Source organism: Arachis ipaensis, chromosome B03 (genome assembly GCF_000816755.2).
Source record: "Arachis ipaensis cultivar K30076 chromosome B03, Araip1.1, whole genome shotgun sequence".
Taxonomy (NCBI): domain Eukaryota; kingdom Viridiplantae; phylum Streptophyta; class Magnoliopsida; order Fabales; family Fabaceae; genus Arachis; species Arachis ipaensis.
Window position 1 is genome coordinate 133092798 of NC_029787.2, and position 22819 is coordinate 133115616.

The window sequence follows — 22819 nt, forward strand, 5'->3', positions numbered from 1 at the left end:
TTAAAACCAAAAATAATGGATTGGACTCCTTGACGAATATTAAGGATAAATAGGTTATTGACCTTTTGGCCCACAAATGTTTAAATCTTTGAGTATTTGAAAATATATTTAAATTTATAATTTTTTCAAAACCTAGACACATTGATTCTTCTATTTACTTGGGTGTGTCAGATCCAATAAAAAAAATCAAACGTGACTTCCGTTGTACTAACCTGACTGATATACGAATGCATATGTACGAGAGTTTTTAAAATAGAATAAATTAGACCCAGAAATCAATATGTCCAGATTTTGAAAAAGTCAGAGACTTAAATGTATTTTTAAATTCTCGAGAATTTAAATATCTGCAGGTCAAAAATGTGAGTTTTTTTAATTTTAATATGTAATAAGTGTTAGTGTATAACATGGTTATGGGGGTATAGGGTATTTCACCAGACTGTGATGGCTGCGCCAAGCAAATTGAACGGTCTGATGAGGGGAGTGTAATTGGACGGTCCGATTACAGCAATCGGATGGTACACAAATCGGACCATCTGATTTACGTACTGATGTCCACGTGGTGCGCATGCAGCGGGATCCTAGGATTGGCTTCGTTGCTTTCTATACCTTCGAATGTCACCCCCTTCCAGCATCTATCACTCTCTCTCTCATACTCTCCCAAACGGCTTGCTCCCCCGATCCTATATTACTATTTTCATTTTCAACCATTGTTGGACCACAAAACAGCAAAAAAAAATAAAAAAATAAAAACAATGCCCAAAAAACCAAAAGTAAAAGAGGCACATATATGGATTTTATAAATAATTTGTGATTACTAAAGTTATTTTGGTTATATAAATAGGAAATGAATAATAGCTGTTATTATAACATAAATAGATTTTAGACGTTAGAAAATATATTTTTAATATATGTAAAATAAGGGTTAAATACTTTTTTCGTTCCTAACATCTTGCGTGAAAATTAAAATCGTTTCCGACCTTTTTTCTTATTAAAATCATTCTCAACGTTACTGAACGTTTTAAAATCATCATTTTTCAAATTTTTGGACTAAATTACCCTTTATCATCATCTCTCTCTTTTGCTCTCCTCTGTTTACCTCCTCGGCTCCTCCCTCCTCCCTCTTCCCTGCTCCTCTCTCTCCACCCAAATCTTCAACAACAACAACTTTTTTTTTATTTCAAAAAATTAAACAAAGCTAACGCAGCATCAACAACAATATATTCAGATTCCACTTAAATCTTCAACAGTAACAACTATTTTTTTTATTTTCAAAAAAATAAGCAAAGCTAACACAGAATTAACAACGACAATATATTTAGATTCAAATATCCGTCAACAACAATAACACCAATTCAAATTCAAGACAGAAAAGAAGCTACTGCTGCTGGCGCTGTCGCAGCTGTGGCTGAGGATAGGAACGACAGTGATGGAGAACGACGTGATGGCGACAGCCAGAGCTGAAATGACGCCGTTGAAGTCGATGCTGACATGGTTGTCGTTGAGGGCTATGGAGAGACCGGGATTGCCGAGAAAGTGGTCGTCGTGGGAGATGAGGAAGGTGAGGCCAACGTCAATGGAGGAAGGGTTGATGTTGGTGATGGAGAGAGAGAAGAAGGTGGAAAAGGAGGCAGAGATGGTACGGTGGCGGAAAGAGAGAGAAGAAGAATTGGGGTTATGGTTGGGTGTTTTTGTTTTTTAATATTATTTTTATTAATTTTAAGGGTAATTTGGTCAAGAAAATAAAATTGAAGTAGAAAAGGACGATTTTATAACGTTTTGTAACTTTGAGGATGATTTTAATAAGAAAAAAAAGATGGGGACGATTTTGATTTGACCTCAGATCTTAGGGACGAAAAAAGTACTTATTAATTATTGTTATAAGCTAATAAATATGAATGTAGTTAATAATATAATTGTTAATATAATTATATTATACTGATAGTTAAAATGAAAATGTGATATTATAGGGTTCACGGATGTTGACATGTGACCACTTAATGCCGTCGGATTTGTACAACCAAATTGTTGAGAGGCATTTACGGAAGACTGGTTTTTATCACGTTTCTCATATTGGAGTCATTCAATGTCAGTCAGCAATGATTAATGCTCTAATCGAGAAATAGCGGCTTGAGACTCACACATTTCATTTTCCGGTTGGTGAGTGTGCTGTGACATTCAAGGATGTGGCGATATTTCTTGGTCTGCCGACAAATGATCTTTCGGTTACAGGACCGATCATGAGTAGTTTTGAGACCTTAGAGGCCAAATGCTTGCACTAGTTTTGGATTGCACCAAGGAAGAGGGATTGTAGAAAAAGTTTCATAAAGTTGATGTGGTTTAGGGGTTTGAAAGATGGCTTAGTCTTGATTGATGATATTCACATTCAGAGGTACGTAAAGTGTCACATAATGTTATTATTTGGGACAATTCTGTTTGGAGACAAGTCGGGTGCAGCGGTACACTGAAAATTTCTGCCATTGCTCTGTAACTTTGCTGGGATCATACAATTTAGTTGGGGATAGGCATGTTTTGCGCACTTGTATAGATCATTGTGTAGGGCAACTCGTGTCAACTGCAAGGAGATGGATGGCCCACTAACACTTTTGTTTACTTGGGTTTGGATCCGTCTACCATTTCTTGCACCGATTTTCGGCAATCCCCAAGTGTTTCCGATTGCAAACAGGTAAAATAAATTACTGTATACCTTGAACAAGTGTAGGAAATTGTATTTTATTTCTGACAAGATTAGTTAACTAAGAAATCGTCTGACGGCAGGTGGTATAACTGGGATCGTGAAAACTGGCCTTCCAGATTTCATTCTCTTGCTCACTATAGGAGGTTGTTGGATGATCTGCAAGAAGGACATGTATGTTGTAAAAAATTGGTACCTGCTTTTATTTGGTCAATGAATTATTTGTTATGTAATCATTTTATATTTTCGATGTGTCCAGTTTGTTTGGCATGCTTATGGCGTTGAACGCATTGAGCCAGACATGATTCTTTTAGACATCTGTCAGCATTTGGTTATTTGGAGTGTCACGGTAGACATCCAGCTTCGAATGGTCTTGAGAAATAGTAGATCTGATACAAGTGTAACTACCATTATACCTCCTTATCTCCCAACAATACTTCTTCTGCATTTTGGTAACCCTGATCAGCCAATCACAACCTGCGCCATATTGTGTACATTTAGCATAGAATGTCATCAATTCCAACTCATACACCCGATAGTCTACATCTCTACAGATGGTATAATCTTTCATTGCCTTGATTACTGCCTCCCTCGAACTGAATTCCATTCCCACTATAAATTCACCATCTACCACAACAGGAAGTTCTGCTACAATCACACCACAAAATATATATTTTCATAAATAATTATTAAATATGTGGCTTAACATTTAAAATCTATCTATGAAGTATAAATCAATATAGAACTACTAAATATAATCTATAATAAAGAACTATTAACTAATAAAGTAATCAAATGCTATTTAACAAATTATAATCCACATATCACATATGTTACTCATCTTACCTATTTGATCTACAATATCAAACTATCATACAGCTATCTTTCTTTACATACCTGCATTCATATATTGAGAAAATTCTGGTGCATGCATAATCTCCAAATCCAACGACCGCATAAAAGAAGGTTCCTCAAACGGATGCTAGTTTGCTAGTGCATTTGCAACCTCTGCACATCTGCGTTCATAGTGCCATCAGTTTCATCTTCGTCTTAACCTGGACCAACGATCTCATAGTTATTTTTAAATTCTTCCTCGCTATCACTACTATAATCTTCCAATTCAATATTTCGGTCCGTTTCAGATTACTCAAACTCAATATACAGCTTGATGAACGACATTCGGTAGCAATTTTCAATATACATTGAAAACATTTCATGTATACTCGCTTCATCCGTCACATATTTAGTTTGAAATTGAACAAACCCACCAAACACAGATAAATGATACCTGTACAAAATATACGATACTCTCCTAGATATTTGAGAATCTATCTTCTCACAAATCACACCTTTTAATTCCTCAAATGACAATGTGAACGGAATAACATCTAATAGATTCTCACATACAAATTGAACTCTTTCATATGTTTGTAATAAAATCTATCCATAATAATATATTTTTAACATAACTCTATCATCCATGATAATATACGTATATAAAATACTCTCAATCTCACTATTATTTTTTCTGAAAGAATGGAGAAGAAGAACGAGAGGAGAGGAAGAACATGACTTCCTAAGATTTGAAGCATGCGATGAAAAAGAAGAAGCGAAGAGTTTTGGAAAATTTAGTTTATATACAAACAAATAAATAGGACGGTCCAACCGCTTGCTGTCATTTCAAATTTTTTTACAGAATACAAATCGGACCGTTCGATTAGTGTTCTCTCAAATTAAAAATTTTTCTTAGGTTAGAAATCGGTAAGTCCGATTTCGATTCGCCACAAATTTTGCTCCACACAAATCAGACCGTTGTTCGATTTGTGTTCCTCTCTCTGTGCAAAGAAATTGGACGGTCTGATTTCCTTCCCTTAATTCAAAAAAGCAATACTGTCATAACAGTGCATATCTCTCCAAAATTCCATAACCCAGCGTAACACACCTGTGATCCTCGAAACACAACTGTGCGCTCTACCAACCCTTTGAACCTCCCTGAACACAACAAAACAGTATTGCTTCAGCCATATCTCAAATCCACTTAATATATTATACAAAAGTACTCAAAAGCACAATTAAAGTCGAACTTACCAGTATCTGAGGTTTTGCCGAAGGGCCACAGGAAGCCTCCATTGACATCCATTTTCAGCTTGACGGCACTGCATATGGTACTTTAACCGGTCCGATTCGATAACCCGGTACTCAGCACTCCTGCGAATACTGTAGTTCTTCACACCCTGAAGCACTGCCTCTCGGCTTTTGAACTTGTGGCCGACCCGAAACTCTAGCCCACCGTCTAGGTTGTAACCCTCTTCACCCGTGTTAGAAAACGGAATCCTCTCATGCATGGTGTCTAGATCCAGACTGTGATAGTGACTTGACATCGCTGATAGCGTCAGAATTGGGTGAGGTGGAGGCAGCACATGGCGCGCCATAGTCTGGGCAGGCGTCTCTGGCACAAACTCATCCTCATCGCCACCTTTGAAAGAATCACTGTCCGTGCTATCCACCACGTAATCTCTGTCCGACTCCTCCTCGCCCTCCTCCGCCTCATCCACTGGAATGGCGACATGAATGGGCGGTGGTGCGAGAGGTCGATCGTCCTGTATATAGGTCGAGTGTATAGAACCACCACGATCACTATCTCCCACCTCGGCGGAAAGCTCCATTACCTGTTCTGCCATGATCTTCCCATGGATGTCGAACATCAGTCGCACATGCTCGTCCCCTTGAAGTCGGAATAGTCGAAACCGGAATACGCCGTTATCTATGGGTGCTAGCAACCTGTACCCCACCCTTCCGATATCCCTCACTGCTATACCACCAAACTTGCTCAATATCAAACTTTTCAAATCTGACAACGTATTCACAAGCTGAGTTCGAAACAATATCGGATCCTCGTACTCAAATATCACCCCGTTGTCGTCATTTCTCATACGACAATTGGGATAAACAAGCACAATTATGTATACACTGTTACCGGCCATTGTACACTTGTTTTCGTGAGAAAAATGAGATCGAAAAAAGGATAGTGAATGTTTGTGGAGAATACCAATGATTACACATCCTTTTATAACCACAGCGAATTTGTCTTCTTTTATTTCGTTTACACTGTAAACGAGATATACACGTGTCATGCTGACGTGTTGTATCTTGTTTACAGTATAAACGATGTAATTAAAAAATTTAAATCGATAATTAATTTTAAAATTATTTATTTCGATAATTATTATATTTATTTTATTTATTAAAATAAAAAGTCCCAAAAACTCGACATCCAAATCAAATATGTATGTCTATTCAATTTCCGGCCAATATTCGTATTTGTCATTTTTCTTTTATTTTAAATTACAAAAAAAAAGAAGAAAGGAAACGGGAAACTATATTGTGCGTGAGGGAGCGCGGTACTTAGCGTGCACTTTTGGGACGTTTTGGGTGTGTAAGAAGAGTGTTGTGGTTGAAGCTTGTCTTCTTCGTCTTCCTCTTCCTCTTCCTCTTGCGTTTCTGTTCTTTTCTTCACGGTTCCTCTCTTTGCTTCCACGCATTCCAATCTTCTCTCTCTCTCTCTCTCTCTCTCTCTCTCTTCGTCGCTTCCCAATTGCTGATTCCGATTTCTTAGACCTCTTTTCATTTTTTAATCTCTGTTTGGTTCGTCACAAATTCATACATCCCTTATTCACTCCCACCGACAATAGTTTCATTTTTCCCTCCTTTCTTTAATTGGAACCGTTTGTTTCGAGAATCAAGAGTGTGGGAAAAAAAAAAAGAAGAGAAGATTTTGGAATTCGGTCCTTGTTTCTTTTCCATCTGATACTTTCCTCCGTTTTCTCTCTGACCAAAACGGAGGAGTATATAGTACTTTCTTGAAAAATTAAGGATTCGGAAAATGCTGGGAACTGCACTGCAATTTAGGGGTGTTCGCGGTGAGGATCGGTTCTACATTCCGGTGAAGGCAAGGAAGAATCAGAATCAGCGCAAACAGCTTCACAGACCCAAGAACGCTTCTGGACCTGAAACTACTGATTCAGCTCCGAAGACTAAGCTTCTAGATTCCGAGAATAACAATTCCAATGATGAATCTTTGTGTTCTTTGTCAAAGCCATCTCCTTGTGAATCTGTAGAAACTGCTAGTAACATTGATAGGTTCTTGGAGTCCACAACTCCATTAGTCCCCGCACAGTATTTCTCAAAGGTTGATGATTCCTATTCACTATTCACTATTCACTATTCACCTCCTTTTGGTTTATGCCATGATCTTGCTTCTTGATGAGTCCTTTCATAATGCAGACAAATAAATAATATGTAGGTTATCTTTTTTCACATTAGCTCTTTTGGGTTAAGGTACTTAAAGTAGTTTATGATTTGAGCTAGTGTAGGCTACCATGTTTTTGACACTTGTAATTTTGTTAATATAGTCTATATGATTTAGCTTCTGATTGCATTTGTTTCTTTTATTCTGTTTGTGGGTGTAGACAACAATGAGAGGTTGGAAAACTTGTGATGTTGAGTATCAGTCTTATTTCACGCTTGATGATCTGTGGGAGTCATTCAAGGAGTGGAGCGCGTATGGTGCAGGAGTGCCCTTGCTTCTTGATCAGAATGAATCTGTTGTACAATATTATGTACCTTATTTGTCAGCCATCCAACTGTATGGTCAATCTTCTCAGAAGTCAAGTGCTAAGCCAAGGTATTGGCATTTTTTAGTGTCATTCTTCAATATGTGCTGACAATAGGTAACTATGATCACTCGAAATGAGGTTAAGTTTTTGATATGTGCAGCATCTCTTTTATTACCAGTATTATTCTATACGCTTTTAGGGTTTTACTTAGTCTCTTGTGTTTTGCAAAATAACCGTGTGAAACATTCAAATTTGTTATTTCACAACTCTTCATCTTGCCTGATTTTGTAACTCCTGCATCTTTTGGCTTCACTTCTCATCCTCTTTTTTTTGGGACTAAAGTTCTTGGTAAGATAGTGTGTTAATGATTCACTCGTCACTCAAGTTTGGTTCTGTAATTGGTTTTATTCTAACTGTTTAATGTTTATATATGATTTGTTGAAACGAGATTGGTGATCAGAAAGAGTGAATAAATTGTCTGTGGAGTTTGAGGTAATTTGGAGATACAGTGTGAATTGTTGAGAGGACTCTCCTTATATTTGATATGGTGTTTATATGATCAATATATAACTTAATTCCTTATAGACTGTACCGTGCAGGAATGAATCTCTTTTGTGCTTCTGGAAAGAAGTTATAACAGGAGAAATAGAATTAGATCGAGAAGAGCACAACTGAGTGATGTGTCTAGATGTGTGCCTTGTTTGATACCTTGTCAATTTTTACTTCTGCTCCTTCTTCTTCTCTCCCTCATCAAGCAAAGTTAAAATTGTTGGATCTTTTGGGCTTACTTTCAGTCTCTCTGTGGCTAATGATTCCTAATTAGAGTAAACATGAATTATGAATTTACTTTTTCTTTTGCAACTGTAGCTTGTACAATTATATTCTTTAGTGCATAATAAAATTTGATTTTCTTGCTTCATTAGGTACACCAGTGAAGACAGTGATGGTGATTATTACAGAGATTCATGTAGCGATGAAAGCAGTGATTATGAATATGGGAAAAGGACTGATCAGTTTATAGGACAGAGTAGTCAATATCTTACAGGTGATGTTTCTTTAGGAATGAGCAGGCTTTCTGTACATGATAAGCCCAATACAATACAAGAAGGCTTTTCCAGTGATGACAGTGAAACTGGAAATCCTCAGGATCTAGTTTTTGAGTATTTTGAACCAGATCCTCCTTATAGCCGTGAACCATTGGCTGACAAGGCATGTACCTTATATCGATCTTTATTACCTTGTGGCTTGTTTGGCCTAAATCTAAATTGCTTTTCTTATGACTTGTACTTCATAATATTGGGACAGGTACTATATCTTGCACGCCACTATCCTGGCCTAAAGTCATTAAGAAGTTGTGATTTATTGCCAGCTAGTTGGATGTCTGTGGCATGGTGATCAACTGCTTCATTTCTTTCCCGTTTTTGTATTTTGGATAGGTGTGGCTTTTGTACTAAACTAGTGAATTAACAATTTTTTGTCATATTCTAGGTATCCTATATATCGAATACCCACAGGTCCAACATTAAAAGATTTAGATGCCTGCTTTCTTACATACCATACACTACATACACCCTCAACAGGTAGTTATGGAACTTCAAGCCTATGTTTGAATTGCTATGGCTTCTTAGTTCTTACACCCTAAGTCATTCTAATACAGCAATACCATTATCACAGCTATTTGCAAAACTAATGTTATGCTTTAAATATGTGAAATATGTTTCTGTTTCATGCAACATTGATTATTTATTTTCATCTTTTTTTCAATTTCATTTTTTAGGTGGTGGTCGTACTCCGGCTCCCGTATTGGTTTATCCCAATGAGATGGATGGCATACCAAAGATTTCATTGTCCACTTTTGCAATGGCCTCCTATAAGTTAAAGGGATCCATGTGGATGAAAAAAGGAGTTGGTGAGGGTCAACTGGTGAATTCCCTCTTTCAGGCTGCAGATAACTGGTTAAGGCTTCTTCAGGTGAACCACCCAGATTATCAGTTCTTTAAATCATGGCGCCGCACCACAGGTGAAGTAAATTAGACGACACGTCATTCAATTCTCTCTGCTACGGCCAAAAGCTCAAATCTCTGTGTTGATTGCTTGGTGTGAAGTTGATAAAAAGTCTATCCATCGATGGAGATTGTGGTAACTTGCCTAAGCAGTAGAAAAGATGATGCTGAAGTGGAATGTTGGTTTATACGGAGGATGGAGAAAAAGAAAACTCTATCATATAAGTGGAAGGCCTTAGTGAAAAAGGTGAAAATCTAATAAAGAAAAAATGGCTAGAGGAAATTGATTAACAGGGAGCATCTCCGGGATCATGCCACCATTTGAATAATGGTTAAATATTTACAAATAGTAGTAGTGATTTCGAAGAAAATGGGTGTTTGGTGTATAACAATAAGAAGGCGCAAATTTGGTACTACTGTATGATAGCACTAATGACTAAACTATGAATTATAATGCTAGTGCTGCATCCTTGACTCTTTAGATGCTGGTCGGTTTGGGATATGAATGTTGTCAAGAATTCTGTGGGTGTGTGTGGAATATTATTACAAGACAACTTATGATTGATGTTGAAAAGCGGTCACTGCTTGTGATTCTCTGCCATACGTTTGTTTGGTTACAAACTGAATATCGCGCACAATAATGTGAACCTAATGTATACAACGTCTTCAGTATTGAAAGCTTGTTACAAACAAGTTCTTCCTTCTTTCGTGGTGGAGAAATTTCAAAACTCTTGAACATGAGTTGCATGAGCATATCATTGTGTTTTTATTTTTATTTTTCCTTTTTTAAAATTATGTTTCAATTTTATTTTTTTAATCTTTTTTCACCAAAAGTGCTTTAAAATGGGTAAAGATAAATAAAAGTTTTTAAAAATAGAAACACTAGTTACATTACATATGAAAAAGAAAAAAGAAAAAAAAATCATTAGATCTAGATATTCAAACCCCGTGGGCCGCCTTATTTCCAATTTTGCATGGATAGCCCCAAAATTAATTGCACTATAATATGCTAATATTCCTTTTTGCTTTTTCTCCCTTAAAAAAAATCTGTGGAAAAGTAAAAGAAAGAAAGTAGCCGTTAGGAGTCCACTGGCTCCCGTAAGAACAAGCGTTGTATTGAAGTCTGAAGAGTGAAGACACATGAAAGCAAAGGCTCATCCTTCCTTCATTTTTTTTTCTCTCTCAAACCCTAAATTCCCGTTTCTCTGTATGCAACTATCATTGTTGCAGACTTGCAGCTGCTATCTTTTCTTCTTCTTGTTCAGAATCTTACTTAAGTTCAAGTTATTGAGCTACTTATAACACAAGTGAGCTTACTATCCTCTTTCCTTATTTTGCTTCATTTCCATTCCTTCTCTTAATTTATTGCTTTTATTCAACTTCTTAATTAGTTATCATTTCGATTAATAATACCTTCTTAATCCCTTTTTTGTTTAGAAAATGACTGTTAGAACACCTGGAACACCAGCTTCAAAGATTGAAACGACACCACCATCAACCCCTGGACGGACAAGAGCAAGGGAGGATAAGATTGTAGTTACAGTGAGGCTAAGACCTCTAAACAGAAGAGAGCAATTCTCTAAAGATCAGGTCGCGTGGGATTGCGTCGATCATCACCGGATCGTGTGTAAACCACAAGTTCCTGAACATGCAACTCAACCAACCTCATTTGCTTTTGGTATCAAATCACACATTGATCCTCACTAAATTTTTCTCATTTTTCAATTATCGGATCAATTCCATGTTAGATAATGTCTTTGTATTTTAACAAGTTCTTGACTTTACTTTCACCCCTGCAGATAAAGTTTTTGGTCCTTCTTGTTTAACCGAGACAGTATACGATGAAGGAGTGAAGAATGTTGTATTGTCTGCATTGATGGGCATCAATGGTACCCATTATAGTTGTACTGCTTCTATCAATTTTCATAAATCGCTTGAAACATAGATACATGAATTATGATAGATCTTTGACTGGAACTATTTCACTGCAGCAACTGTTTTTGCCTATGGACAAACAAGCAGTGGAAAGACTTACACAATGAGAGGCATAACAGAGAAGGCGGTCAATGATATATATAACCATATAATGGATGTAAGTATTATCGAAACCTTCATGTAGCTATCAATCAATATTTGGTGCTGTAGAATTGGATTACTCTTATTTCATAGGAAGAGTATTTCTTGCTCAGTTACTCTAGTTCATGAGGTTTAGATATGACTTGGAAACAAAGCTAAACTTTTGAATCGGATGGATGCAGACCCCAGAGAGAGATTTCACTATAAAAATATCTGGACTTGAAATATACAATGAAAATGTGAGGGACTTGTTAAATTCAGAATCTGGACGCAGTCTGAAGCTTTTAGATGATCCCGAGGTAATCATAGAATGATTTTTTGAGATTTTATTTATGGAGATGGATCTGGGAGTACCTTAGGTTCAAATCATATTAGTTTGCTTTTCATGTTACAATTTATTGCCATGTTTCAGTGAAAATGCAACTTGATATTTTAATCACTTCATGTAGAAAGGTACTGTTGTTGAGAAATTGGTGGAAGAAACTGCAAATGATGACAAGCATTTAAGATATCTTATATCTATTTGTGAAGGTAATGAAACTAACTGCCTTGGCTTGCAATTGAGATGGCCTTCTTTTTCACAAGTTAATCACCTAAATTTTAATTTTATATTTTTGGGCAGCTCAAAGGCAGGTTGGTGAAACTGCTCTTAATGATAAGAGCTCAAGATCTCACCAAATAATAAGACTGGTTAGCTTTAAACATTTAGTCTTCTTTTGTTTCTTTCAAACCCTTGATGCCTCATAACAAATAATAGGGTAATGGAAGTATTTTTTTTTTCTTTTTGGTATATATTGCAGACAATTCAAAGTACACTACGTGAAAATTCAGATTGTGTGAGATCTTTTCTTGCCACACTGGTAAATCGAAATTCCAAACTTGTTTTAACTAAGCACACATTAGTTCTTTATAGGATGTAACAAACTCACTTTGTTGCTGCAGAACTTAGTTGATCTGGCTGGAAGTGAGAGGGCTGCACAGACACATGCAGATGGCACTAGGCTTAGAGAAGGCTGCCATATTAATCTTAGCCTGATGACTCTCACAACAGTGATCCGGAAACTCAGGTCAGAATAGCTGTTCACAATCTTATGAGACGGTCATTTGCGCTTATTTGTTTGTCAGGATCCATGACACGCCTGATGTGATTACTCTGACAACTAGTATTCATCCACAGTGTTGGAAAAAGAAGTGGTCATATACCTTACAGAGATTCAAAACTCACCCGTATATTGCAACACTCTCTCGGAGGGAATGCACGCACTGCCATCATATGTACTTTGAGCCCAGCACTAAGTCATCTGGAGCAGTCGCGAAATACTCTCTTATTTGCTACCCGGGCAAAGGAAGTAACAAATAATGCTCAAGTTAACATGGTAATATGAAGTTCTTGGTTTGCCTCTTTTTTCCTTTTTCCTTTTACCTTTTCCAGATACTAAATCCGTGAATCTCCTGTGTTGAAACACTCTACAAAGGTTGTTTCTGACAAGCAGCTTGTTAAACATTTGCAAAAGGAATTAGCCAGGCTTGAGGCAGAGCTTAGCACACCTGATCAGTCAAGGGAAAAGGATTTGAAAATTCAGCAGGTAAATTGGAAAAGAAAGATGATTACTATGAACAGGTATGATGACATAAGACAGGACTATGTTTACTACATTGCTGATAATATTACCTAATTATATCCAGATGGAGATGGAGATTGAACAACTGAAACTTCAAAGAGATCTTGCACAATCTCAGGTGGATGAATTAAACAAAAAACTTCAGGAGGATCATCACATCTCAAATCAAGTTGAATCACCTCAGTTATCAGTCAAGAAGTGTCTCTCGTACACTGGTTCACTATCATCACTAAAACGAGATAGAATAAGAAACACAACATTAAGGCAGTCAATGAGGCAATCATCTACTGCTCCTTTTACTCTTATGCATGAAATTCATAAACTTGAGCATCTCCAGGAGCAGCTGGGGGAAGAAGCTAATCGAGCACTGGAAGTATTACAGAAGGAAGTGGCATGTCACAGACTAGGGAACCAAAATGCAGCAGAGACAATTGCTAACCTGCAAGCTGAAATAAGGCAAATGTGTGCTGTTAGGTCTGCACCCAAGGAAGTTGAAGTTGGGAGCATGGTTTCTGTAAACAAGAGCATCAGTGCTAATCTCAAGCACGAAATTACCCGTCTTCATTCACAGGGAAGCAACATTGCAAATCTTGAGCAACAGCTAGAAAATGTTCAAAGGTCCATAGACAAGCTGGTGATGTCTCTCCCAAACAATTATCAACAACTAAACAGCGAAGCCTCGAAACAGAGAAAAGAACACAGAAGGAAAAAGTTGCCTCCTTTGGCTTCAATTAATGCTGTGAATCGGCAAAATTTTATAAGATCTCCATGCTCACCATTATCCACCCCTCACCAAGTTTTGGAATCTGATATCGAAAATAGAGCTCCGGATGATGAAGACATTGTTTCAAGTGAGAATTTGCCACCAGAATCTGAGAAGGAGGAGACTCCATCAAAGAATGAAGAAGGGGATAATGTTTCATCCCGGGACAACAATTCAGGTTATCGACGCTCTAGTTCAGTTAACATGAAGAAAATGCAGAAAATGTTTCAGAATGCTGCAGAAGAGAATGTTAGAAGTATAAGGACTTATGTTACAGAGTTGAAGGAACGTGTGGCCAAATTGCAATACCAAAAGCAGTTACTTGTTTGCCAGGTATGTTAGTATCTACTTAAAAATCATTCTGCCTTACCATGAATAGTCTACACTATTATGTCTTGCTATGCTCTTAGTTGTTCACTCACGTCATTCATCTGTACAGGTTCTTGAGCTTGAAGCAAATGAAGCAAATGGCCACAATGTAGAAAATGAAGGTCTTAGTGAACAAGAAGAATCCCAAGTTTCATGGCATATAACATTTCAGGAGCAGCAGCAGCAGATCATTGAATTATGGGATCTTTGTTTTGTTTCTGTAATTCATAGGACCCAATTTTATTTGTTATTCAAGGGAGATCCAGCTGACCAAATATACATGGAAGTTGAGCTAAGGCGTTTGACATGGTTGCAACAACATCTGGCAGAAGTTGGGAATGCAAGCCCTGCTCATGTTGGAGACGAGCGTACGATCTCTTTGTCATCAAGGTATTTTCTTTCTTTCTTTCTTTCTTTCTTTCTTTCTTTCTTTCTTTCTTATATGATATTTTATATCAATGCATCTTTCTTTTATGTTAACTATAAATTTTATGACATAGTATCAAAGCCTTGAAAAGAGAAAGGGAATTCCTTGCAAAGAGATTGGGATCACGTTTGACACTAGAGGAGAGGGATGCACTGTACATGAAATGGGATGTTCCAGTTGTTGGGAAGCAGAAGAGGATGCAGTTTGTGAGCAAGCTCTGGACAGAACCCCATAATCCAAAGCATGTAAAGGAGAGTGCTGAAATAGTTGCAAAACTTGTCGGGTTTTGTGAAGGAGGCAACATATCAAGGGAGATGTTTGAGCTCAATTTTGTGCTTCCATCTGACAAGAGACCCTGGTTAATGGACTGGAGTCCTATAACAAATTTACTAAATTTGTAAGACATCATGACTAATATAAGTACCATCTAAATGTTGTATATGGAAATTAATTTTTGTTTTAAGCTGATTTTTTATGTAAGTAGCATTCAAACTGTTTTGGACAACGCTTCCCAGTTCCATACAATAAAAAACACCTTTCTTTTCTTACTTATTCACATAGTACTTTAGCCACATTTTTGTCTAATTAAAGCAATCTGATCATAGAGGTTCTTGGTAATAGTTCAAGAACCAACTATAGTAATGTTTTTCTTCCCAACCAATCACAAGGAATGAACAATTTGAATTCTTTTTAAGGTGTACATCATTCACAACTATCATATGTTAGCAGCCATGCTAGACTAACTATGGTTGTACTCTCCAAGAAAACCAGAATTTGCTAAGCAAGATTGTCCCAATGAAGGAATCCACCATGTCCCTTCACATTTCTGAACTTATAAGTGGCACCTGAAACTGTTCAAATAAATACCTCAATGTCATCAGATTGCAAAAGACACCAATAAAACAACTTGTTACATAAAACCTTGAATTTAAGAGCTGTATGCCTGCATGTGCATATTACAGGGAGTATACCTTCATAGCCTTCATGAACCGGATCCTCTGACAGCAAAAGTGGTGTATCCAGGTCAATGAACCTAGAAAAGAGTTTGGTTATTTAAAGCTTTAAATAAACAGAAGGAAAACAATATGAATTCGTTCTGAAAACTTAAAGTAGTGTCAAAATCTTTCAACTATAATGTACTTACCTGAAACAACCCAGGCCAGCAGCAAGGTGCCCAGCAAAACCCATTGCAAGTCTTGTCTCAACCATACCACCAATCATCAAATCTAAACCTACTTCTTTTGCCTTCTCAATGAGATTCAGAGCACCGATAACCCCAACTTTTGCCAGCTTAATGTTGATGACATCTGCGAGATTCCTTTCGGCTATTTTGTAGACATCAGCTAAACTTCTGCAGCTCTCATCAGCTGCAACAGACACTCCATATTTTTCTCTTGCTATGTTACTGACATATCCAAGGCCATCCCAATCATCTCTATGAACTGGTTGCTCAAATAGGACAGGTGTGACCCCCATTTCTGCAACAGAAAGAAAAAAGATTCTTAAATCTAAGTTCCATGTCAACTTTCTTAAAATACTGCAATTAACAGAAGTTTGCACAAGCTAAGTAAATTGGTGCATGTGTGCATTTTTGTTTCTGTATGGCAGCGGAAGTCATGGAAAAAAAAAATTCAACTAGGTGAGCTTTTAACCATTTAATTTCTCAAGAACTTCCACTGCTTCCTCAGAGTTATATCCCTCATTAGCATCTAAAATAAACTGGCATTCAGGGTGGGAAACCCTTATAGCTTGAAGCACTTCTATATCTGCATTCAGATTCTTGCCAACTTTCAGCTTTAAAGTCTTAAACCCTTCTTTGTAGTATTTAGAAGCTAATTTAGCTGCTTCAGTTGGAGAAACAATTGGGATCTGTAGATATGAGTTAGTTTAGATTTCTTTATATGCAAGTATTTCCATTAAAATCTTATCTTTATGATCAATGACAACTTACCGTTATATCAGTGGTTATGGTATTTGAGGCTCCACCAAAAAGCCTCCATAATGGCACACGAATACTATTTGCAACAGCATCAATTATTGCCATCTCCACCCCAGCCCTAACCTTTAACATTACATAAATCCCAACTGAATGAAAATAGCTTTATTGCTATAGTAGTATTAAGAGGAAATTATGGAGTATGAAGGAAAAAGGTTGAATTATCCTTAAGAAAGCACCAGGACAAGATTCATTTTCCTTTGTACATTTTGATATTGATTCCTGTGCAGGAAAAGCTAGCAACTTTCAAACAATCTAAGCTACCTTGAAACAACACATTTTCTCAAAAGCAACCAAAGACAAGAATCAAAGCAGAAATTTTAGGCGCAAAAAGCAGGGCATAATGGCAAAAGTCAACCAAATAAATACAACAAAATACAATGCCTAATTGAAGACTAAAACTTTCTCAAATTTTACAAGTCTCGTTTCATTTCCTTAATTACCAATAATAAGAAGGATCGTAGTTAATTCAAAGCCATATGAATTCATGTAGCAAAGGGGCATGCAAAACGTCCCTTTCAAAAGTACAAAAGGAAAACATTAGAATGAGTAGAAAAAATTAATATGATGATGAAGATGATGAGTTTAACTGAATGTCACTCACAGAAGCAAATTCATGGCCAGGAAGAATAGCAGCAATCTCCTCCAACATGGAACCCAGTGTCAGTGAAGGACATCTCCTGAGAAAGGCACATGCCTCAGAAGCCTTGGCCATGGCAGTTTTCTGGTCCTCAGCAGTAACAAAAGGCAGAATTGGTGCCTCACCCCAACCCACAGAGCCATTGCCGAGCTCAATTCTAATGGCCACGTTCTCTACCATCTCCAACCTTGATGATGCAATGGTAAAAGGTGCAATCAAGGGCACGTTCAGTGGCCTGTTCTCTGCTCTGTGCACATCAACAGTGAAAGTTTCCATCAAATTCTTGAAGCCAAAGGTGATGGGCGCTGCTGCTGTTGCAGGTGCAGAAGAAGAAACCATGATTTTGGAGAATAAAGCACGGGACTTTTTGGCAAAGGAAGTTGGAAAATTGATGGAATTGGAGTTGTTGGAATTGTTGGCGAAAAGGGTAGGAGAGGGTGTGATGAAAGTGTGGGATTTTGAGTATTTGGGATGGAACCGCAAATTAGGTGAGTCCATTTGATGAAGTGTGTGTTATGTTATGTTATGTATTGCAGATGTTGAGCTTAGAGTGTTTGAGAGATGAGAGTGTGAATGAATCAGAGGAGAATTCTATACATAAGAAGATGCCAATGATGATTATTTGTAATTGTGTCCGTCCTATGATATTGTTTACTCTCTTTCACTTTGTCTCAAGTGTGTACTATGTACTATATATTATAGAAAATATCATTCATGCATATCACATGGGGACTGTGGAGATAATAATATATCATACAGGTTTTATCTATGCAGATAAAATTGTAACTAAATCTACATTGTTGATTGTAAAAAGGGATATCAATGCCCTTATTATACCAAAAAGATTCCCGGTGTTAATTGTTAATTAAGTGTAGTCTACTTACCCAAACTTTGTCCACTTGCTTCTTGTTGGATCTATAATTATTCTTTTGTAAAAGCACTTGTCACTTTCACCAAAACTCAAATAATTAGTGAATATTACAATGATGACATTAACTTCGAATTATTTCCTTTGCAATTATATATTGGTTTAAAATTGACTAAGCAGTACGAAACACGAATGATAATAATTCACTGAGTATCATATTTCCAATAATCTGCCTCTTTGCACTGCCAAAGGACAGGACCAAGGGTCAGGGAGTGTCCATGAAATACAACGTTGGTGTTGCCCTCTTAACCAATTTTATCGTCCATATACATTCTCATATGGATTATCTCCACAGTCCAAATGATACCATGATTAAAACGTAGGGTTCACATCAATATCTTGTACAACATAAAGGTATATAAGCTTTACTCACATTAATCTCTGATATCTGTGATACAGTCCAAAAATGAATATAATTTCTCTAAAATCATTTATCAATAGTAAACAATTTGTAGGTAAGAAGCAATAACTCAAATGGCATAGTCTCCCCATACTCAATTAAGAGGTTGCGGATTTGAGTCTCCATATTTTCAGTAAAAAAAAATAGTAAACAATTTGTATATTTTACAAATATTTTGATTAGAGAGCTAACTCTTTTCAATTTAATTTTTTAAAAAATAACTTATATTGACTAATAAAAAACCGGTTTTTTCTTATTACTCTTTTCAAATTGAAGGGCCCATTTCCGAATCATGTTGGATGGAAAGCAAACCCAATCCTCTTAAGAGAGAATGCCAATTTGATAAAATGCACCTGATAGAGTTATTGTGTTTAATTTAATCTATCTATTTATGTAAAATTGATATTCATATTTGTTTGCAGAAAAAGTCTAAGAAATTAAATCTATACGTAACTAAGTAGTTAATTTTTAAAAAAATCCTAATTTTAAAATTTCAAAAATTAATTTAAACATGAGCCCTTGTACTTTCTTTCACCTCTCTTTTCCTCTTTTTCTGTGTTTTTTCCTCTGCACCGTCTCTCCTTCTGCGTCTCTCCCTCTACGTGTTTTTTTTTCAGATCGTCTTTAAAAGTTGTACAATAATTTTAAATATTTTTTTTAATTACGTTTTCGAAGGTTTCTTTTTGTTAGGTTTTGGATATTCTTTTTATAATGATTTAGGTGTTTCTTTTCTTTTAATTTTAGATATTTTTTTTCAATTTATTTTAAATTTTTTTTGTTTGTGTACATCCCAGTTGGTTATTTAATATGATTATTTTTTGCAATTAAAAAATGACATTTCTTCTGCTTATTCTATTACTATGGGTGGCAATGGGTAGGGTATGGTAGGGTTTGGATCCAACTCTAATTCTACTGAGAGGTTGAGATTTTTATATAAACTCAACTCTATTCTAATCGCAGGTTGAGAATATCCCAACTCTAACCATACCAATTTTTAATTCGCGAGTATCCGACTCTACTTGCGGATTGTAAACCCCGCATAATTAACGAATAATTAGCCAATAAATTAATTATTAATAAAAAATAGAAAATAGAATTTTATAAATTAATGAGGTAGAATTAATTAAAACATGAATTTTGACACTATTTTTAAAGGTTTTGTCTCAAAATTGGGCCGAACAGGCCGAACCAGGCCCAAAGGCCCAACCAATCCACTTAACCATATGAGCTTCAGCTCATTCTCATTGCTGTTTCACATTAGAAAACATAAGGGAAGAGAAGAAAATTCCCAAACCCTAACCCTTCACTCAAATCCATATATCTCTCAATCTAGAACTCCGATCGCTGCACCGTTTGCGGTCACGCGTCCACGCATCGAGCTCTACAAAATTCAGTAATCAATTCGGTAAGGATGTCACATTTTCAATTTCAATTCTCTTTTTTCTAATTTTGAAAAAAAAATCCTATGTTATAGGTGTTGAGATTTTTTATTCTTTGATGTTTTAGGGTCCAATTAGTTTAAGGAATTAGCAAGTTTTTGTTGAATTGAGGCACAGGTAAGGGAAAAATCCTCAAACCCTAGTGAATTCTTTGATTAATTATGGTTGAGCATTAAGCTTGTGTATATGAATGTGGTAATATATATTAGGTTGTGTATATGTGAATTTGAAACACAATTGAGGAGATTGGAAGCTTGGTTGAGCTTTGGGTGCTGAAATTCGGTGGTGGAGGCTTGTCATTTTGCTAATTTGGGTTATCTTTGGCGTAGGAAAAAATCGGTCAAGAAATGGTTTTGGTTTCTCGTATATAATATTAATGTGTCGTGAAAACTTAGGCTAGACGACTTAGGATAAGATAAATTGTGTGTTTGATGCCTATTTAGTGATTTTAGTTGATGTACTATGGGTTGGATTGACGTGGATATTTGGTATGTTGGTGAAAAGTATGACTGTGGTGTATGGTTGATGAGGGGATGACTTTAATGAACTATAATGATACATTGATGATTGATGTTGTAGTGAGATTAATGAACATGAATTATTATTGTTGGTATATTGAGGAATAATGTGTATTGAATGTAATTGTTGGAGTTGGACTTGATGATTTTGTGGAATGGGACGTCATGATATGAAAATGAATTGTTGAGGTGTGGTTTGGTATGTGTTAGTGCTGTGTATAGTTGTGAAAGATTGGTAGGAAATTGTGATTTGGTGGAAGTAAACGAAGTTTGAGATTTGTTGAGAAAAATTGATTTTTGATCGAACTTCGATGAGCCATAACTTGACTTTCGGACCCCCTAACCTTTTCAAATGTATTTCATATGAAAGTTGGATCCGTAAAGTTTACGCCGTTCGAAAAACGGACTAAAAATAATTTCTAACAGAAAAGTTATGCGCGTCGGAAGTTTGGTGTGTAAAGGTGGATTCTGCAACATTTAACAATTTTTAGTCATTCTGCAGAACTCGCATACGCGAGCACACATGCGACGCGGACATTCCATTCGGGTTTAGGTAAAAGTTAGACACCAAACAAAAGGCACCATAGAATTGGCCAAAAACTTAAGCCACCCACACACGCATATACGCACGCACTCTAGATTGATAGAACTATATTTTATTATACTACAAAATTTAGAGTAAAACCCTACCCCTCCCCTAACTATTTACACATATGACAATCCGGCCCCTCATAAAATTAAAATGTCGTTGCAACTCCTAACCAATTGATCTATTAGATGATTTGCTCTCTCTGTTATTCTGTGAATTCTTAATAGAAAAATATTGCATGTATCGTTTATTGTCAAGGTGTCAAAGAACAAATTGGATGGGACAATTTAACCCCCTGTCGCATCATCAAAATGCATGCGTTTTGGGGAGAGAACATTTACTACATCATCTTTTCCCATTTTGAGCATAGCTTTTAAATCCTCACTTTCTCCCACCTTAAGAAAGAATCATGAGCTCAAAGCAATCTTTAGCTACGAATCACCGTTCATGGAGGTATTTTATTCTCTTTGAATTTGGAACAAAACAAAACTCGAATATATTTTTCTTTAGTTGTAGTTATTTTAAGATAGGCTTCTATTTTTTTTTCTTTTGTATTATAAATTCTTTAGTTCTCTAATTGTGGAAGAGTAAAACTAACAAGGGGCTAATTGTAGACATATAAACCTCTATCCATCTATTCAGGAGACTCATAAATCTCTAACAATTTACTAGTGAGACAATTCTACCAAGATATATAAGGCAATGACTATATCCACTAATCATATAATTCAAAGCATTATTTTGGAGACATGATACATGCTGTTGTTTTGCTTATTAGTTGGCATTTGTACCCAGACCTTTAAGCATCTTCACTAAATATTTGAAGTTAACAAAATTTAAGTGTGGTTTGTTTATGGTTTTTCGTGATTGTGAGTGACAATAGAGGAGAGAAATGAGAAAGTTTCTGCGTAGAAGGGAGGTTAACATTCACAAGTTGAAACATACAGTTTTATCTTTGTCGCAAAACACATGCATTTTGATGAGTGTATAGGGAGCAATATGTCCTATCAAATGGTAGAGGGCGGATTGTCATATATGTAAATAGTCAGAAGTCGGAGGTGAAATTTTACTCTCAAATTAATTTATTATGATATAACTCTTTATTTTAAGAGTTGAAAATACTACTTAAGCAAATACTTCAATATATATAAAGTATAAATTGCTCTAATTAGTTTTCATTATATATTACTAATGTAATATATTATAAAATTTATTATATCTGTTTTAATAGCTACATAAATTATTTTATAACTAATTATAAAACTCAAAATTCCTCTATTATAATTTTAGATATAAAAAAATTTTATACAAAAAATTTATAACATTAGTTTTTCACACATTGTACGGATCTAAATCTAGTTTATTTGTAATATTTAGAAAATTATTTGCAAAATGCATACAAAAGACTAAAGAGGATAATTCCAATTTTCTAAGAAATTTTTTTTTTTACATCATCCACCAAAAAAAAATTAGCTTAACTAAAATTATCAAATTTGAATGACATAACAATTTTATTTATGTAAAATCTGATATCTAAAATTATTTATTGCTTTTATCTCTATTTTTGGTGAATTTTATATAGCCAATATTGATTTTATGAGGATGAAAATATGATATATTTTTTTAGAAATATTATTTCAAAATAGCATTTTAAAGCCCAAAATAATAGTTTTATTCTTCTTACTTTTTCTAAAATAATTATTCTAATAAATAATAATGATGATAAATTTATGTACAACAG

At 35.8% G+C, this 22819-nt stretch overlaps 4 protein-coding genes and 2 long non-coding RNA genes across 7 annotated transcripts; 4 read left to right on the forward strand and 2 right to left on the reverse strand.

The window, feature by feature from the left end:
- LOC107634014 lies at positions 3003-5676 on the reverse strand. Its single transcript, XM_016337596.1, has 3 exons — positions 4781-5676; positions 4635-4684; positions 3003-3340 (listed from the first exon to the last, which is right to left on the reverse strand). The coding sequence occupies exons 1-3, from the start codon at positions 5674-5676 to the stop codon at positions 3003-3005; spliced, it is 1284 nt and encodes a 427-aa protein (XP_016193082.1).
- LOC107632074 lies at positions 6102-9885 on the forward strand. Its single transcript, XM_016335710.2, has 6 exons — positions 6102-6881; positions 7162-7376; positions 8232-8517; positions 8614-8699; positions 8797-8888; positions 9086-9885. The coding sequence occupies exons 1-6, from the start codon at positions 6576-6578 to the stop codon at positions 9340-9342; spliced, it is 1242 nt and encodes a 413-aa protein (XP_016191196.1). The 5' UTR covers positions 6102-6575; the 3' UTR covers positions 9343-9885.
- On the forward strand, positions 7383-8039 carry LOC110270462. The gene is made up of 2 exons (XR_002360025.1): positions 7383-7800; positions 7894-8039. It is a non-coding gene; the product is annotated as an uncharacterized LOC110270462 (long non-coding RNA).
- Positions 10205-15116, forward strand: LOC107632072 (kinesin-like protein NACK1). 2 transcript variants are annotated; one of them, XM_016335708.2, is made up of 14 exons: positions 10205-10618; positions 10749-10989; positions 11111-11200; positions 11303-11403; positions 11570-11686; positions 11837-11918; positions 12010-12077; positions 12188-12247; positions 12330-12454; positions 12565-12763; positions 12863-12973; positions 13074-14105; positions 14212-14531; positions 14642-15116. In XM_016335708.2, the coding sequence occupies exons 2-14, from the start codon at positions 10752-10754 to the stop codon at positions 14967-14969; spliced, it is 2871 nt and encodes a 956-aa protein (XP_016191194.1). In that variant the 5' UTR covers positions 10205-10618; positions 10749-10751; the 3' UTR covers positions 14970-15116. The 2 variants fall into 2 exon arrangements, with proteins under 2 accessions (XP_016191194.1, XP_020975639.1); XM_021119980.1 differs by having other exon boundaries at positions 12902-12973.
- On the reverse strand, positions 15064-17866 carry LOC107632073 (L-Ala-D/L-amino acid epimerase). The gene is made up of 6 exons (XM_016335709.2): positions 17169-17866; positions 16520-16630; positions 16221-16437; positions 15713-16046; positions 15540-15601; positions 15064-15419 (listed from the first exon to the last, which is right to left on the reverse strand). The coding sequence occupies exons 1-6, from the start codon at positions 17700-17702 to the stop codon at positions 15346-15348; spliced, it is 1332 nt and encodes a 443-aa protein (XP_016191195.1). The 5' UTR covers positions 17703-17866; the 3' UTR covers positions 15064-15345.
- LOC107632071 lies at positions 19761-20667 on the forward strand. The gene is made up of 3 exons (XR_001618679.2): positions 19761-19937; positions 20039-20088; positions 20181-20667. It is a non-coding gene; the product is annotated as an uncharacterized LOC107632071 (long non-coding RNA).

Bases quoted from the DNA above. Each gene is read 5' to 3' on its own strand.
- LOC107634014 (XM_016337596.1), bottom strand. From the start codon at position 5,676: ATGGCCGGTAACAGTGTATACATAATTGTGCTTGTTTATCCCAATTGT. The intron at 4,685-4,780 runs GTAAGTTCGACT...TGTTGTGTTCAG, and splicing joins CGGCAAAACCTCAGATACTG to GGAGGTTCAAAGGGTTGGTA. The intron at 3,341-4,634 runs GTGTGTTACGCT...GTGTGATTGTAG, and splicing joins TTGTGTTTCGAGGATCACAG to CAGAACTTCCTGTTGTGGTA.
- LOC107632074 (XM_016335710.2), top strand. From the start codon at position 6,576: ATGCTGGGAACTGCACTGCAATTTAGGGGTGTTCGCGGTGAGGATCGG. The intron at 6,882-7,161 runs GTTGATGATTCC...TTGTGGGTGTAG, and splicing joins CCGCACAGTATTTCTCAAAG to ACAACAATGAGAGGTTGGAA. The intron at 7,377-8,231 runs GTATTGGCATTT...TTGCTTCATTAG, and splicing joins AAGTCAAGTGCTAAGCCAAG to GTACACCAGTGAAGACAGTG.
- LOC107632072 (XM_016335708.2), top strand. From the start codon at position 10,752: ATGACTGTTAGAACACCTGGAACACCAGCTTCAAAGATTGAAACGACA. The intron at 12,248-12,329 runs GTAAATCGAAAT...TTGTTGCTGCAG, and splicing joins GATCTTTTCTTGCCACACTG to AACTTAGTTGATCTGGCTGG. The intron at 12,455-12,564 runs GTCAGAATAGCT...ATTCATCCACAG, and splicing joins ACAGTGATCCGGAAACTCAG to TGTTGGAAAAAGAAGTGGTC.
- LOC107632073 (XM_016335709.2), bottom strand. From the start codon at position 17,702: ATGGACTCACCTAATTTGCGGTTCCATCCCAAATACTCAAAATCCCAC. The intron at 16,047-16,220 runs GTTAAAAGCTCA...TTTCTGTTGCAG, and splicing joins AGTTCTTGAGAAATTAAATG to AAATGGGGGTCACACCTGTC. The intron at 15,420-15,539 runs GTATACTCCCTG...TTATTTGAACAG, and splicing joins GGTTCATGAAGGCTATGAAG to TTTCAGGTGCCACTTATAAG.